The sequence below is a fragment of the Psittacula echo genome (assembly GCF_963264785.1).
Source record: "Psittacula echo genome assembly, chromosome: 6".
In the NCBI taxonomy this organism is placed as follows: domain Eukaryota; kingdom Metazoa; phylum Chordata; class Aves; order Psittaciformes; family Psittacidae; genus Psittacula; species Psittacula echo.
In genome coordinates, this window is record NC_137743.1 from 8,990,400 (window position 1) to 9,009,159 (window position 18,760).

The 18,760-nt window shown below is 38.4% G+C and overlaps 1 protein-coding gene across 1 annotated transcript in view; it reads right to left on the reverse strand.

The window, feature by feature from the left end:
* The window catches only part of ATRNL1 (attractin like 1), a gene marked incomplete at both ends in the record, with an annotated part of 528,973 nt that overhangs the window by 458,658 nt on the left and 51,555 nt on the right, over positions 1-18,760 (reverse strand). The window contains 2 exons of the mRNA XM_080620626.1: positions 9,351-9,438; positions 10,638-10,812. Coding sequence (XP_080476752.1) covers positions 9,351-9,438; positions 10,638-10,812 — 263 coding nt within the window. The remainder of the gene's footprint in view (positions 1-9,350; positions 9,439-10,637; positions 10,813-18,760) is intronic.

Here is an 18,760-nt window from a genome sequence, read left to right on the forward strand (position 1 = left end):
GGCTGCTCTGAATCTCTTCTCTGCCCAACCTGTAGCTGTGCCTGGGATTGCTCTGACCCAGGTGTAGGACCTTGCACTTGGCATGGTTAAACTTCATCAGGTTGGCATCAGCCCATCTCACAAGTGTGTCAAGGTCCCTCTGGATGGCATCCCTTCCCTCCAGAGTATCAACTGAACCACACAGCTTGGTGTCATCGGCAAACTTGCTGAGGGCGCACTCAATCCCACTGTCCATGTTACCAACAAAGATGTGGAACAAGACCGGTCCCAACACAGACAGACACCTGACAGACACCACTCATTACCGGTTTCCAGCCGGACATCGAGCCATTGACCACAACTCTTCGCGTGCGGCCATCCAGCCAGTTCTTTATCCACCGAGTAGTCCACCCATCAAATTGATGTCTCTCCAATTTAGAGACAAGGATGTCGTGTGGGACAGTGTTGAACGCTTTGTACAAGTCCAGGTAGATGATGTCAACTGCTCTGCCCCTGTCCATCAGTTTCGTAGCCCCTTCATAGGAGGCCACCAAATTGGTCAGGGAGAATTTCCCTTAGTGAAGCCATGCTGGCTGTCACCAACCACCTCCTTGTTTTTCATATGCCTTAGCATGCCTTCCAGGAAAATCTGCTCCAAGATTTTGCCAGGCACAGAGATGAGACTGACTGCTCTGTAGTTCCCCGGGTCATCCATTTTCCCCTTCTTAAAAATGGGGGTTATATTTCCCTTTTTCCAGTCATCGGGAACTTCACCTGACTGCCATGATTTTTCAAATATGATGGACAGTGGCTTAGCAACTTCATTTGCCAGCTCCTTCAGGACCCGTGGATGGATTTCATCAGGTCCCATGGACTTGTGTATGTTTAGGTTTTTAAGATGGTCTTGAACCAGATCCTCTCCTACAATGGGCCCAGGGTCTTCATTCTCACAGTCCCTGCGTTCACCTTCCAAGACTTGGGTGGTGCGGTCAGAGACTTCGCCAGTGAAGACTGACACAAAGAAGTCATTAAGAACCTCAGCCTTCTCCAAATCCAGGGTAGCCAGTTCTCCTGATAGCTTCCAGAGGGGGCCTACGTTGTCCTTAGTCTGTCTTTTACTCGCTACGTACCTATAGAATCCCTTCCTGCTATCCTTAACATCCCTAGCCAAGTTCAATTCTAACTGGGCCTTAGCTTTCCTAACCTGGTCCCTAGCTTCCAGGACAACATCCCTGTATTCTTCCCAGGCCACCTGTCCCTGCTTCCACCTTCTATAACCATCTTTTTTCCTTCGAATTCTCCTGAGCAGCTCCTTATCCATCCAAGGAGGTCTCCTGGCCCTCATGCTGCACTTCTTTCTAGTTGGGATGCAACACTCCTGAGCTTGGAGCAGGTGATCCTTGAATAACAACCAAGAGTCTTGGGCCCCCCTGCCCTCTAGGGCTGTATCCCATGGAACCTTACTAAGCAGGCTCCTGAAGAGGCCAAAGTCTGCTCTCTTGAAGTCCAGGGCAGTGAGCTTGCTGCACGCTCTTCTCACTGTCCCGAGGATCTCAAATTCGACCATCTCGTGCTCACTGCATCCAAGGCTGCCCTGGAGCATCACATTTCCAACAAGCCCTTCTCTGTTGGTGAGCACGAGGTCAAGCATGGCACCTCTCCTTGTCGGCTCCTCTATTACTTGCAGAAGGAAGTTGTCTTCCACACAATCAAGGAACCTCCTGGATTGCTTGTGCCGGGCCGTACCTCCACTCCAACAGATGTCAGGGTGGTTGAAGTCTCCCATGAGAACAAGGGCCTGTGAGCATGAGGTTGTTCCTATCTGCCTATAGAGCACTTCATCCACAGATGCCTCTTGATCAGGCGGTCTGTAACAGATCCCCACAGTAATGTCCCCCATAGCTGTTCTCCTGACCCACAAACTCTCTGTCGACTGCTCACCCATCCCCGGACAGAGTTCCATACTCTCCAGCCTATCCCTAACATAAATAGCAACTCCCCCTCCCCGCCCACCAGGCCTGTCTTTTCTAAAGAGCCTGTGACCTTCCATTCCAACACTCCAGTCGTAGGAGCCATCCCACCATGTTTCTGTGATGCCTATTATACCATACCCCCGTAGACATGCACACATCTCTAATTCCTCTTGTTTGTTCCCCATGCTACGGGCGTTTGTATAGAGGCATCTGAGCCGAGCTCCAAAGGAAGCCAGCTCGTTGGCTGGAGCGGCTGGAATATCTCTGTGTCGCTTCAAGCACTTATTATAGGTGCTGGCAACTGACTGGGTGTGTTGGGATGAAGCAATGTCCCCCTCCCCCAACACATCTAGTTTAAAGCATCCTTGACCAGCCTGGCAAGCCTGCTACCAAAACTGCTCTTCCTCCTCTTTGTCAGATCAGCTCCACCAGCCCCCAGTAGACCTGGCCTACTAACTTGGGCCCCATGTTCAAGACACCCAAACTGCTGACTATGACACCACCCTTTTAACCATTTATTAACCTGGCCAATCCTCCTAGCCTTTTTAAGGTCCTCCCCTGTACCCTGGAGAATTGACGAAAAGAGCTCCAGAGCCCCCAGCCACCTCTCCCAGGGCTCTGTAGTCTGAACCCATTCTTTTCCCATGAGACAAAACAACATTTCAAACAGCATGGTGAAGACCCACAAAAGTTGTAAGGAGGCTGTGCACTGATTCAAAGGCATGGCTTGAACAAGTATCCTCCTTAAAAGGATCCTATATGGCTCATTCATTACACTGCCACAAAGACCTCAAAAGGCGAATCAGCATCTCTAACACAGTAGATTAAATATTTATTTCTTTATTTTGAAATGCAGACAGACTAGAGCAGAAAGAGGAGCTAATTAGGGAGCTGCAGGTGCTGTATAACGGTATCCGAAGAAAAAAGATTTGACATTGAGGAAGACACTACACAGAAAAAAAGATGACCTAAAGAGCTGCATGAACTTTGGAATAATTACTCAGACAGCTGACAGTAAAAAAAAAATCCTCTGCACAGTTCTGTTTAAAATGATCCAAAGTTCAGATAAAAGAACACTCCTGTGAGAAGCAATCTTTATAAATGACACAGCAGATCCTGTACACAAAACTATTCACAGAATAAGATGAGAAGGTCATGACAACTGCTTTATCAACCGCAAAAACAGATTTAACTAAGCTTCGCTAAAGGCTATTTCTGAGATGAAGCAGCTTCTAGTGCTGCTGAAAAACACTTTAAAAGTTAGTGATGATCAGCTGAACATGGAAAAAGAAAGGCTCATCGACCAAAGTCAGTAGAATAAATACAGGATGAAAACAAAATAGTACATGCATAGTTACACAAGACAAAACCCAACATCTGAGGCACATAAAGGTGGACATTTATCTGGAAAGCCTAATCAGGAAGAGATTGTAGGAAGGGTACAAGTGCAAATTGTCCTAAGCAGCCTGAAGATTTTAAAAGAAAAGTACAAATCCCATTATAAATTTACCCTACCTTTATCACTCATATAGTTCCTTTGACCTTGGACATGCTCTTTTCCCTGCATCATATCTGTGTTAATACTGATTGAATATTTCATATAAGTGCAGTAATTCAAGATTTTTCTAAAACTTATCATAATTTTATTCTTTAGACTTTGCAATTATTCTTATTCCCTAAAAGAACAACACTTATCAGCTGCGCTGACTGTACCCGGGAATGTCACACTGTTATGCAAATCTTGCCTGCATTCCAAAAGAATCTTATCTGGTAGTTACCAAAAAAAAAAAAAAAAAGTGTAAAGAAAATGCAGTAAGAAGGTAATTTATAATTTATTTCTAATGAATTGGAAGCAAATTAATCATGTTAAAATAACTACGCGATTTTCATTTTGTATTTCTCAACTGAGTTATGGCTATGTAGTAGAAAAGTTTCTCCCTCAGAAACAAGTTTACTGCTTTAGTTCTTATTTAAATCTAATCTGTTCCTGAAAACTTGGCCAAAAAAATACTACTCATAAACTACATGAAGAACAGTCAATTCTCAATTTTCTTGAAACACAGTTACCCATCTTTTTGTCTCCCCTAGACTGTACCCATGCATTAGTATATAAATTAATTTTATGTAACCTAACAGGACTCAAATTCTTCAGAATTTTTGTTCTCTGCTTACCTGAAATTTCTAACAGTTTAGTCAAATCTTTAAGAAATTTCTGGATTCTTTTTTCCCAAATGAAATATAAATAAGACTCAAGTCATCTAGCAATAACTCATTCACCACAAGCCTGTTTTCTGCATTCAGCATGTGCCACCTGGTTTAGGACTATGCAATACCTCCTCTTCCTTTTCACCAAGACATACTTCTATGTGCTATCACAAAAGAAAAAAAACTGAATAATCAACATCTCCACATGATCCAATAAACCTCACATTAGATCAGACTGATAAAAAATATCAGAAGAGATATACAGACTCAATACTAATACCAATTAATTTGGAAAAGAAATCAAAACAATCATTCTTTTTAATAAAGCTTTAAAATTGGAAGTAACATTCATAAAACTCAAATGAGTCAAATTAAGTTTGACTACGCATAAAACGGCCCATATACTGGAAAACATCTTTACATTTACTATTACATTGGCCTGCATGTTTGCTTCATTGTTTGCAAATTACTACTACATTGCTGCATGTTTCCCAGACTCAAAGGAAACAAATCTCAATGGCCAGCCATCCTTCCAAACTCTTGGGAACACTAGCAGTAGTTTAATTATGAAGTCGAATGCTGTGATGCAACCACAAGTTTACTACCAAGTAAGCTTCCAGCAGCAACCATACACACCTTGTATGCAACTCCCTTTCTATTTTATTCCAGGGATCTAGTATTTTCTGATTTACTGTCAAACTCCCTACCTAGTCACTATTTAGCAAAGCTGTATGTACTTACTTTAAAAACCTTACAAGCCATTTCCTCCAGTCTCTTTATAATCCTATTTCCTATATGAATTATTTCAAAGTATGTGGACATTTTTCAGTATCAAAATGCCAGGAACTATACACAATCTTTGATAAGAACCAACTGATATCAGAGATAGGTAGCACCTTTCCAATAGCCATTCTGAAGCACTGAAGGTAATGTGATTCAACAGTTTAGTTGATCTAAAAGCAAGAACACTTTTATACTCTTCTCATCTATAAATGCATAAAAAGTCTTAGTCACTTGTCATAACTATACATCAGTGGGAGCCATTTGATCTTTTTTTCTTCAGAATAAAGTAGTACAGTACTTTTATTTTAACTAAAGAAGCTTTCTGAGGGAAATGGGCACAGTAACTTATTTCATTCTCTACAGAGTCAATCTCATAGCTTCAATTTACCTTGCACTACAATCAGGCAATACTAGCTCTGTGCTCTCAATCCAGTCTAGCACTAGGCTTTGAAATCTCAGGAGCTCAAGTCAAAAACTTAATCTAATTTCCTCTCTGTGGCTATTTTTTTCTCCCAGCTATAAAGGAAGCGTTACACAATGACTAGTACACAGCTGAAAACACAGCTCAAAGCTGCCATCTCTAGGTATTATGTTTGACTACTCTTCACACTAAATTATTTTTGTTTGTTTCTAGAGACTGAACACCTGAAAGGAAAAATATCAAAAGTTAATCTTTACAAGAACTTACTGCGAAAGGATGTACCTTTTCCTCTTGAAATTTCTTGCATGACCAGCCATTACATTTTGGCCCATGTAACTTTGATATTTGACATAAGTATAATAAGCAGCATATGAATTATATGACACAAATAGTGCTGTGTCCATTACTAGTGAAATCCAACTACTAACTAATATGTGCTTTTAACAGCAACAGCTTCTTCACTACACACTTGTTTGTAGCATTCATTAATATTAATAAGTCTCATTTCCTCACTGATATCCAGAAGGATCTCTGGATTAATACAGGTCTATTGTATTTAATATTTGCTGGTAAAAGTAGCTCAAAATGGTTACTGTTTAGTCTGGAATATCTCAAGAAAATATTAGCAGTGTCAAATAAAAAGGTTAAATGATATTTTAAGCCTTTATTCTGAACTGATAAATGATGCATTACTTGAATGTTTCTCAACTAAAAGGTCCACATTCTACAAGTACTGTAATAAGCAAAGATATCGGTCAGAAAGATCTGACCTTTCAAAGAACAGATAATACATTAGTAATGAGTCAGGGAACCGACAACCTGAAAAGCAATTTCTGAATTGATGTTGGGGCATGCACAAAATCTTGTTCATATTACTGATGAAAAACACCTCTATTATATTAACCATGTCATAGACAGTTTCAACATCGCTGGCAGAATAATATTAAAGGAGGACTATAGAAGAGGAAGAGTGATCATAAAAAGAAACTGAAAGGAACAAGTAAAAAGGATAAAATCTTTACTGACAACATGAAGACGTTTTAAGGACATCTGCTAAGATCATATGAATGCTTTCTACTACAAATAAGTAAATAAATAAAGAAAGCTTGACTTAGCAGGAGGAAAATGAAGACTGCTAGAAGAAAAAGTATACTTCAAAATAAAGGTTAAAAATCTCCAGCAGATTAAACCACCGAGAAATAAAAAGTCAAGACATGAAACAGTTTAATGAGCTGCCTGCAGAATTTATATATAAATAAATACTATGTATAATAAGTACTAATACATCATTTTTCAAAGGGATTAGAAACACAGCTAACTAGATACTTTGTGGTGCCAAGAGACACAAACAGACACAACAAGGAGTATTCGAAGAAGATCGATTGGTAGCAATAAAATTAAGTTAATTTTCCAGTGAGAGTTCTTCATAGTAGACATCAGAGGTATTTCCACAGCAGAAATTCGTAACAGAAGCTTATAGTAAAAAAAAACAAAACTGACAGAACAATCAGCAACAAGTCACCAGGATCAGTTCTGAAGGAATTCAAGAACAAAATAAGATGAGCCTTCCCTGTAGTTTGCAAATCCCTCCTTAAAAACGTGTCAGTACCGGAAGACTGCAAAGCAACAGGCAGAAAGGAGCGAATTCAGTCAACAAATGGGTAAGACAGGCCCACAGAGGAAAAGTCTAACAGCTTTTGAAATGGGAAGTTTTATCTTGCAAATCATTGGATTTTCTTGAAGGAATCAAAGGTCTGGTTGAAAAAGCTACCTGGAATTCCCAAAAGATGCTTGATAACATTTTTTATGCCTTAAAGAAACTAAGAGGCTCTGGGAAAAGCAAGGCAGATAACACAAGGCTAAATAATTCAATAAACAAAAGTTTTGGGGAAAAATGGTCACTTAAATGCATAGAGGTCCTTAATGGTGTCCCACAGAGATCTACATCTGGGATTTGTTTGTTCAACATACTGACAAGCCATCTGGTACCAGAATGAATGGAAAAATTAGTGGGTTTTGACAATACTATGCTACACAAAATAGCTGAGATAATGGTCAAAAGCAAAGAATTAATTGCAGAAGAATCTCATAACTCTGAATGTGCAATATGAAGACGAATAAAAGCATAAATAAGTGTTCACACAGATAAGTGTGTGTTTTCATGCTTATGCATCACTCCAATTTTAACTCTGTCCATACAATGGTGGGTTTTTAATTCACTAAAATGAGATCTTGATGTTATAATCGATAGTTCTGTGGAAATATCAGTTCAAAGCCAACAGCAGATTTTCAAAAAGCTAGAATACTGTTAAGAATTAACAGAAAAAAAAATAGACCTCTGAGGTACCAATACACTAAAGACTGTGATTCCCTGTATTTCAGAAGGGATATTACAGAACCAGAAGAGGTAGAAGTGATAATGCAATGTTATCTAAGGTATGAAATAGCTTCCTTCTAGAGGATTATTGAAAACACAAGGAATTTTCAGCATGAAAAAGAAATTATAGAGAAAGGATATGATGGACTCACAGAAACTTGTAAGTGGTACTGAGGAAGTAAATGGAAAATAAGAAATAGCGATTATCAAAATTAAAACAGCTAGTACCACTCTCCCAAAATGGGGTATTTCTTCATAAAATACACCAGAATTCTTTAGGCACAGGGTAGTATCAATGCTAAATAGATGGTTCAAAAAATAAAAAACACCACACACATGGATTCATAATCTTTCCACAAAAATACTATCCTATATTAGGAAATCTCAGATGCAGACTACAACAGTATTCAGAGGAAGCTTCAATATGTTCTAGTCATTTTTTCTTATATTCTTCTCTTGGTGTTTGCTGTTACCCATTGTTCAAGACATGTTACCAGGCCAGATGAACACTGTGGTCAGACTTGATAGAATCTTTCAAGTTCTTCCCTGATGGGTGCATCTTATACAAACAACTAGAAATGTGATACAAATTCTGTACTTCTCTGTCACTGTTAACAAGTTTGCCATCACCTGTACAAGGCTAAATTAAGCATTGCATTCACTTTTGGTCCTTTGTATTTTGGAGACATATCAAATACTAGCCAAAAAGTAACCACTAACAAAAGCCTTTTTCATTTTTAAGTATCTATTTTTTCTTTATATTCTATCAGTACAGGAAATTGTTTTTTCCTTTTTTTTTTCATATAGAGAAATAAGCCTCTGAAAGTGCTTTCAAGAAAGCCATGTGCAGACTACATGGTATCAGTAGAAGCAAAACCATCAGTGGTTCGTATTTATTTGAACTTACAACAAGATGATACTGTAGAACAGTAATAAAAGCACATAAATAAGAATTTATTTCCTACTGACATGGCCCTTAAGGCATTAACAGGCCTTAGTGGCCCTGGCCAGCCTCACCAAGAGGACCCTCAGTCCTTGACTGCCTGTGATCCTTCCTCCTGGATGGAGGTGGACCCATGCTGTAGTTATCTTGTCTCCTGGGTGGAGCCCTCAGGTATGTGTTCTGGCCCTCTCTCCAGTCCTGCCTCAGGCCATGTCTCCTTGTGCCCCTGACTGGTCTCCCTGAATAGTCCCTGGACCTGGGTCTTTTCTTGCCATGTCTGGGGCTGTCAAAAGAGTCTGCTACAGACCCCTGGCTCTGCCTGCTGGGCTTAGTCCCTGGGGATGGTGCCCAGTCAGCAAGAGCACTGCCATGGTTCCCAGCTCTCCTTCCCTTAGTGCAACTCCAATTATATTAGTCCCCTTTTATTGGGAAGTTTAGCTCTGAGGATTTATGGTCAGCTAGTAAGTGACTTAGATCTATTGCACAATCTTCTTTCCAAAAATTGTGCAATACATCTAAGTACTGAATAAGACACTAATACAAAATGTTTAGGGACTAGAAATTAAATTATCTTCAAAAATGACCTATGTTCATGATGAATCATTTTAAGATCACTAACAGCACACACAAAGGAATTCATGAAATAGGATGATGCTGAAGAGTCCAAACCTGATATAAAGCAAGAGTGTGTCCATATCTCTGAAGTGGCCCTTTGGATACAGGTACAACATTCCATATACTGCTTTCCAGATTGTAGCTAAAAGAGAAATAGAAAAGTAAGCATTTTCTACCTGCAGAGAAATAGAGAGGTTTATATGTTCAAACTGACATCTGTCTGGCAAGCTTGACCAGTCACTGTTTATCTGACATGGTAATTTGTTAGCAACAGTGACATGATCATTCTGAACTGTTACAATAGTGTACAAATGTTCATCAAGCAAAACAGGAGCTGCTCTTTCCCATCAATAATACGGCTGTAATAAAAATCACCAAACTCATTGGGTAGTTATGAATCTTGGTTGCCAAGATCACTGTTACTAGCCACATAAAAACCCCACCCCACTCAACTGCTTATGTCACAGTCTTCTAGAGTACTTTGAAGAGTTATTGTTGAACATTCTCTCTGCTACATGGTTGACTTTAATTTCTGTAAATTTTTAATTAACTATTAATCCATTAATGCATTAACACATCACAAGATGAAAGAGAAGTAAAAAATAATTAATAGAAGTAGAAAAGAAAAACACCAAAGATGATGATGGGATTAGTTCTGGATAATTGTAAATGTGTGAAAAAAAATATAATGTAGACAAAAAAAGCAGAAATAAACATGCCATCGTTTGCATTTGCCACATTTAGGGCCTTTATATATATACAAGTTACCATGCAAAGCAACTAAGTAATATTTACAGCTGCTTCAACGTTGTTTTCAATAGGTGATCAAGCACACATACATTCAAACTGTCATAAAGAAGTGAAACACAGATGACCTGCTTAACCCACGCTGGCATGGCACTAATGGTCAGCAGAGGGTTACCTTTACTGACAGGGTAGATTTCTGCTACCAAAGGTATTCATGTATTAAATGCAAGTCTCCTATAATAATAAATTATCTTCAATAAGGTAGATAACATTCAACATGTACTACGTGAAAGTATCAGCACATGGATTTCTTTCTCTGTTTAATCACCACATTTATATGTTTTGCAGCAAAGTATAGCAAGCGTTTTCACAAAACTGAAGAAATTACGCATCAGTATCACATACAGATTGATGGTACCTGTATTTTCACCTATCATAATCATAAGAAAACGACAAGCAGAAAATAAGACCATTAAAAGAACCTAGAAAACTGAAACTTTTCCATAAAATTGCAGTGTAGAGACTACCTCCCTGGTAAGATCTGTTTTCCCTAAGCTACATCAGAAAGGATATGACAAAGGATAAAGCACTTACTTCAACACCATTTGGAATGAACTGTAGTTAAAAGTGTATCCACCAATCACCCACATAAATTTCCCGTGCAGGACTGCCTTATGGGAAGCCCGGCCCACAGAAGGGCTGAATGGTTTTACATTTGGTAGAATCCAGTAAGACTCTGTAGAAGGGACGTTCAAAGAACAATCTGGACCTGTTTTATAAACAAATGTGCAATTTGTACAATCTGTTAGACAGGGATGTTAGAACCACTAAAGCAGAAACAGGGGAGGCTTAATTACAGATGTCAGGATTGCTCATTCTGATAAAATACAGTATACGCTTTTATGTTTAACAGATGCTCAGTGAAATAAATTGACAACAGGGGATGTCAGTCAAATTGAAAGCATTGGATTAGCTCAAATAATAATGATCCATTTCTGCATTCTTCTCTGAACACATATTGTATGAGTCACAAATTAAAAGAAAAGCATAATGCATCATATTTTTAGATGCTATACAGGTCAAGAACGTACAACACAATATACACTGCATGTTACCTCTGGGGAAAAACTTACTGTGGTTACTTCAAATACAGTATAGCTTATATCAAAGCAAATAACGTTACAAGAAGTTATGCAATATAGATTATACCCTATAAAATTTTAGGAAGAAGAAATTGTCCTCTGCCAATACCATTCTGCATTGCCTTTCAAGAGTACAACAGATTGTAAAGTGCTTTAGAAAATGATGTGAATATTCAAATTTTGTAAAATTGCATAAATCATTCTATAAATATAGCAAACCCACAGCTATTATTTTGAAATTAAGACAATTTTTTTCTATTATAAGAAAAAGTCAGCAAAATGCACAATTTTTAAGTTGTAGGACTATTAAAATCATGAACAGCAGAAATACTTATTGTTCATTTCCTTTGTAATAACTAAAATGTGATCTCTCCATCATTAGTTTATGCTCTAGATGTTGGAAGAACTTGAAAATCTTGTTATGTAAAACCTGAATATACTCAGAACGTTGCTTAAACAAACAAACAAAAAAGACAGCCTATGCACTATTTGCCTCTTGTCAGTGCCTGTGTATCATTATTAACTGGCTTTATTTCTAGACAGGGAACACTGAATTTTTAGGACACCAATGTGTTCCACTTTAAACACTATCAATCATGGAATTTAAATTCTTGTCATCAGTGATTGCATACAGATGTTGTACGACAGCTAAATTATTTCTGCAATTTGATGCTGATACTAAAACATAATGGTATGTCCCTCTCAGCCTGCCTAAGATCCCTCAACCTGCAGGACATCCCCAAATACCTAAGCTGTTGAAGTTAGTGTGGGCATAACCTTTTTTGGAAACTCAGTGATAACCTACTTGAAAAAAAAAAGTAAAAATTAAACGCATCACCCTGTCCTCCAAACCTACTTAAAATTCTGCAAATAAATCAATAAGGGCTGATCCAATTGATACACCGACATGGATTTTTCACTGGATTTTAACAGAATTCCCTTCCTAAAGACTTTTTAAGGAAACATGACTTTTGCAGCAAAATAATGAAGGCCTTTGCATGGCTAAATAACTGACTAGAAAATATAGTTACGAATAGTAGACAGAGTAAATGGCCACTTCTTAAAGGGAGGGAGGTCACCTGTGGAGCAGCAGAAGGATTTCTACTCCCCAAGGTATTCAACATAGACATTCATGATCCTGAAAGAGATAAGCAGTGAAGAAAGTTTGCTGATAAAGGCTATTACTGGAGAGCAGAAAGAATAAGATCAGCTCTTGAAGAGCCACAGAACAAGTTCTTGCCTCACCATGTGACTGAGTGAAAAAATTGCACATGAAACATAGATAAAAACAAGCTATGTTTTAGATTGAGTGAAGAGAGTCACTAAACTAATCATCACTAGACAGTAGCAAAGTCTCATTTTGGGAAAACTCATGAAAATATCACATCAACATTCAGCAACGGTCAAAAACCCAAACCACATTAGGAATAGGGAACACTGTTACCTCCATGTATAAATCAGTGGTTTGAACATACTTATAAAATTGCATGCCCTAATCAAAAAGAAGATAGAACTGAAGACTGTTTACCAGAAAGCAATAAGGATGTTCAAAGGAAATGAATAGCTTCTGTAATTAGAACTACCAAGTTGGCTAAGACTTTTTAATTTGCAAAAGAAAAGAACATCTGGAAATGAATTATAAATGTCTATAAAATAAATTATATTGGATAGATATGAAGAGTCTACAGACTCTCTGAATATAATAGCTGAGATTTATCAAGTAGCGTGACCAGCAGGTCGAAGGAGGTGATCCTGCCCCTCTACTCTGCTCTCGTGAGACCTCACTTGCAGTATTGTGTGCAGTTCTGGTGTCCTCAACATAAAAGGGACATGGAACTGTTGGAACAAGTCCAGAGGAGGGCCACGAGGATGATCAGGGGACTGGAGCACCTCCCGTATGAAGACAGGCTGAGAAAGTTGGGGCTGTTCAGCCTGGAGAAGAGAAGGCTGCGTGGAGACCTCATAGCAGCCTTCCAGTATCTGAGGGGGCCTACAAGGATGCTGGGGATGGACTCTTCATTAGGGACTGTAGTGACAGGACAAGGGGTAAAAAAAACAAACAGGGGAAGTTTAGATTGGATCTAAGGAAGAAATTCTTTACTGTGAGGGTGGTGAGGCACTGGAATGGGTTGCCCAGGGAGGCTGTGAATGCTCCATCCCTGGCGGTGTTCAAGGCCAGGTTGAATGAGGCCTTGGGTGACATGGTTTAGTGTGAGGTGTCTCTGCCCATGGCGGGGGGTTGGAATTGGATGATCTTAAGGTCCTTTCCAACTCTAACTATTCTATGATTCTATGTTCTAAACAAACAAAAGGAGGTAACTTCTGCAAAAAGTATCAGATCACCTTGGCAAGGATGCTCTGAGTAAGAATGTCCTGGATGCAAAGGTTGACACTGAGTCAAGGACAGACTGGACAGGCATTTAGAAGAGAACTGCTGCTAAAGTTTACTAACTAAACTAATTTACATCAAGGTCATAACTTTAAAGCATATTATCTTGAGGGTGGGGGAGAGGGGAGGGCAGAGAGGGAGGAGGAGGAAGGGGCACTTACATTTTTCCAATGTGTATTACCATTTTGGGGCAACTTATTACAATTACTTCTTACACAAAACAACCACGCATCCGATCTGTGCCTAACCAGTTGTCAACTTTTCCTAGTACTCTACAGAAGAATGATGTCCACTTGTATCCAAATTACCTTCCATTTGTTAAATAACGGAGACACTCAATTCCCATTGTTCAATATACCTTCTACCCAGAAAAGATTAATAGCATTTGAATGAGGTCTAAGGAGAGTATGAACAATTCAGTATATTATTCTTAAGCATTAATAATAGATACTGTGACAGAATTGTAACCTCAGCAAGATTCTGATTCGGTGAATCACTGGAGGAAACAATTTGAATCCAGAAGTACTTCAAATTAAACAATTGATTAAGTACCTCTTTGATCAGGTCAGGGATTATAATTTCGAAAACGGTGCCTCGAGTCAGAAAACAAAAACACAGTCAAGACTCATTACAGCGACTATCCTCGCACAGACATATAGTGGTCAGCAGTGTCCCCTAGTGGCAAATAGTGAATAAGACACACAAATAACAACAACGTATGCCAATCGATTCCTGAGATTTTTTGCATCTGGAAACAGGGAACTGGAGGAATTCAGATAGCAAATACAAAATACATTCAGATGACAGTGAATGCATCAGAGTGAGGACAATCAAAAACTCTGTATACAAAGTTAACAATGCAAAATCTTAACTATGCTGTTAAGCAGATCAGTGATCAAAACAGTGCTGCAGATAACTCTTACAGCCTCAACACTCCATTGCTGGTCTATGCTGAACAACAAGAAGGGTAAGATAGAGAGGACATGCACCATGTGCCCAGGTCTTGTTCTGGCATGGAAGAAGGATGCATTCTAAGGAGACTCACCTGAACTCAGGAGCTTGAAAGCATCAGTTTTCTTCAAAGAAGACATCAATACTCAGGTGCATGATGCACACATGCACTAAAGTAACATCAGTCAACATTGCCACAGAAAAGGCATCCCTGGTCTCCCCTCACTGCTTAATCTTTTCAGCTATCATCGCTACTGGCAGCAGTTTTCACATGGCTTCACCATGAACCAGATAAGATAATACATCCAAGTTGAAACTTGCTTTTATTTTTAGCCAAGATAGCTTTTAATCTGGATGTGTTCCCTTATCTATGTTCCCTTATCTTTCGCCTTGCCCATGTATGCCTCAACGTGCCAAGACTGCGTGGTCAGCACTGCCTCTTCAGTGAAAGAGTAAAACACTCATGGAGTTACCACAGCATGTATTAATCAGTACAAAAATGAAATATATAGTTGAAAAACGCAATAGAGTAATACTTACTACTACTGAAACACTATTTAAACACCACTTTTGTGTGGCTATTGCCTTAGAAACACAAAGCAAATGTAAAACTTAAAATATCGTTCACAGATTTTTCCTACTTAAATACATATACCATGAAATATCACTATTATTTCAGCACAAATACATTTTCTCTTCAGGAACATCACACTCACTAAATACGTGCCTTTTGTGCGACAAAGAGCACTACAGCTGCAGAACAAAGATAATGAAAAATACGTTTTATTATTTTCTATGCAAATACGATCTTTCTCCACTTACTTAAAATTGCATTTCTTTCTTATCTTCCTAATGCGTCACTCAATCCACCGGGGTGGGGGAGAGGGAAGCTTTAAGAACAGCAAACAACTTTATAAATCTGAATTGGAAGTCAATTACATTATCCTCAAAGGTAGGAGAAAATTCTATAGGTATAAAAAAAGCGATTATCCATACAACACAAGAGAAAGAATCTAATTTCTATTTATTGAGGAGTTTCAAGAACTACCAAAGTAACAATCTGTTCCAGTAGTTCAAATCGCAAGATCAATTTCCACCTAATGAGAAAATATCATCTACTGTCTTTGACCCTAATCTTTTCCTTTGGGATCACAGGAAAAAAACTGAAGTGTTGATGTGTTGAATGTAAATGTCACAGCCCTCTTTTCCATACAATCTAATCAAAGCACTTAAATAAAGCATTTGTTGTTATCTATTCTTTGATATCTGATCATTTGAGTTGAGAATTATTGCTTGAACATAATTTTCAACCACCACAAATACAAACCCGATATTACTGCTTTCAAATACCCAACAAAATCTTCATATAACACTGAATTTGAGGTTATGAAAAATATTTCTAAGAGAACATATCTGAATATATTTGCAATAAAAATTCCACTGGAAATTTTGTCAAGCAGTGTATCACTTATCTTCCAGGAAACCAGTGAGACATAAACTACATAAAAACAAATGGCTGCTATGTAAATGCAAAGATAAATGCTGTTCAACAATGGCTCTAGTAGTAGGTGTATTCATGCACTGCATAACTCCACAACATCCATACAGGATGTAGTTATTTCCCACCTTCTACAAATAGTCTTGCTCCAAATAAACTTAATGGTAGGCAAAGAAATCCTGGACAGGCCTCCAGCACAGCAGAAAGCTGCGCCAGGTCTCAGCTTTCTCCATGAATGAAGCAGAAATCCTAATGCTCACAAGTTGATATGGCTCTTGAAATGCCATCTGGTTCCTATTATTCAGTCCCCTTTACTTCCTCAGCCAGGAAGAGTATCTGCAGGGTTAGTCTCAGTAGGCAAGCCAAAAGGGCTGCACTGCCTGTCATTTCTGTCTATATTCAACACTGCCCTTTAACTGTTTGCCTTTAGGTTTCAAACTCAGGATCAACTACACTGGTAAAGAAGAATAAGGCCTGATCCCACGGCAGTCTTTACTGGAAGCTTTCCTAGCCACCTTCTACACTTCAATCCAAGATTATAAAACAAATTCTTAATACTCTTGGTCCCTAAATGTATGAATTTACAGCTTACAATGAAGTAATTACATCCCATGCATTAACTCTGTTTTGAAGGATACTCTGCTCCTCCTTTGTATTTAAAGTAACTCCTATCTTCGTATTACCAGATTTCATTAGCAGTTTTATGAGTAGATTATAGAAATTATGTAATGAGATCAGTCCTAAATTCAGTATTTAAATAGCACTGATACCTTTCCATTCCGAGTTAGATGTGCAGCATACCCACTCACATTTCACAATTAAGAAGCTGTGTCCCTCTTACTGGTCCCTTCTGTATCACCTAACTTCTTCAGTTTCAATTATTTCCTATTACCAAATGCTGGTTTCAGATTAATAGACTGGATTTTCTTGTAATTTCTCCTACAAATTATTTTAGCATGAACTACATTGACAAATCCACATTGGAACTGTTTCACTATTCAGTCACAACATGTGTTTCATTATTTCTTTCCTCAAGTTATGGTCTAGAACTTTACACACTGCTGAAAGCAAGCCATGAAGTTTTAAGGTGGCTGAATCACTGTCTTCCTATTATTCTGAAAATTTCCTATTATTCTGAAATAAAGGTGCTACATGTAATAAACTAAACTTAGCATCTTCCCTTGTCAGGGAGATCAATACTATCTATCCGCTTCCCACATTCAGGACATAGTATTGCATTTGCTCATTAGTTTAATCAAGTGCTCGCACGTTCTAAACTGCTACATTTACATGCATCCATTTTAAATAAATATTTAGTTTAAATTCATTAAGGTTTTCATTAAAACTTACAAATTGCAGGGGACTCCCTAAATCTCAGCCTCATTGCACATCCAGACCATTATGAACCACTTCAATACAGCCGACCATTTATTGAAATGAATCCAATAAATTCTATTAAGCTTGCTTTCACTAATCATCAGATGAGACCACAAAGGTATTTAAAATTGAAGTTGGCTCTTAATTTAACTGTGCTGTTCTTTCTTTTGCAACAAGGATATCTAATTTTCTCTGAATTTTAGACACTAGATTTCTAATTATGCTATATGTTGTTTGTAAATTGCACAAAATCCTCCAAGGATGCTTGACAAATTATTAAATTCAATCTGAATGTAAAACTGATGAATAAGTTTTCAGGATGTATGAAACAACCATCCATGTTAAGCCAATTCCTTCCTAGGATTCCTTCTGTAAATGCAAAACTTCCTTCGACAACTCTCATTTCTATGATACACATAATGATATTTACAAATGTGGAGTGCATAAAATGGATTTTAACTTAAAACTGGGGAATGAAAGGATTCCTTTGGCTTATGTGTTTTTAAGGACACATATCATATTAATTGACATATAATGCACAAAGCATCTCCCAGACTGTAAAACTGCAGTTTCTTCTGACTGAATTGATAGTCGGCCAGGAGAAAACCTGAAAGTGAGATCTAGACAAAGACAGCATTATCACAGGGCAGAAGAGTTAAGACACCTGCTTCTATTTTTTTTTTCCCTTCCAAAACCAGGTTTGTCCAAAGCAAGTGTTGTATCATACATCCTCTTCTCTGAAAATATGTACTTGTGTGCTTTCTGGTCAAGAACATCCAGGTGCAACAGCCCCACATCCCAGATTTCAGACATCACAGCATTTGGCACAAGCTCTTTCCAGTTCTCCACTTCAACTGCCACTGCCTGAACTCACGTATCAATCCTCCTCCATTGGTTTCAATAAACCATCACCGCACAAGCACAGCTTTGCTTAATCCAAGATAGAGGAAAAAGGTTTGCCTTTTCAGGATAATCTAAGTATAGACACACACTGACATAGCAGTACTGGCCATACTCAAGATGCTGTTAGAAAAAACACCATAGCAATGAGCCAGGCAAAATACAGCAGTAGTCATAACATCCCTTTTATACTTCCATTGTTTACTTTTCTCCTTACATAAAGGCTTGTTTTTCCTTAGATGTTATAAAATTCAAGCTGCCTCAATTAATTAAAAGTTAATTAGTTTAATTTCAGAATCTGGTCTTCTGCTCCATCTCTATCTGCTAGGAGCAGATCTGCAGGGCGAAACAACTAACTATATGCATTCCAGAATTTTCATTGCTGTTATAACTTTGAGCTAGATCCAATTCCTAGGCCTGAATGCCTGTTTGAGGCTGGTGTGCATTATGTACAACTCTG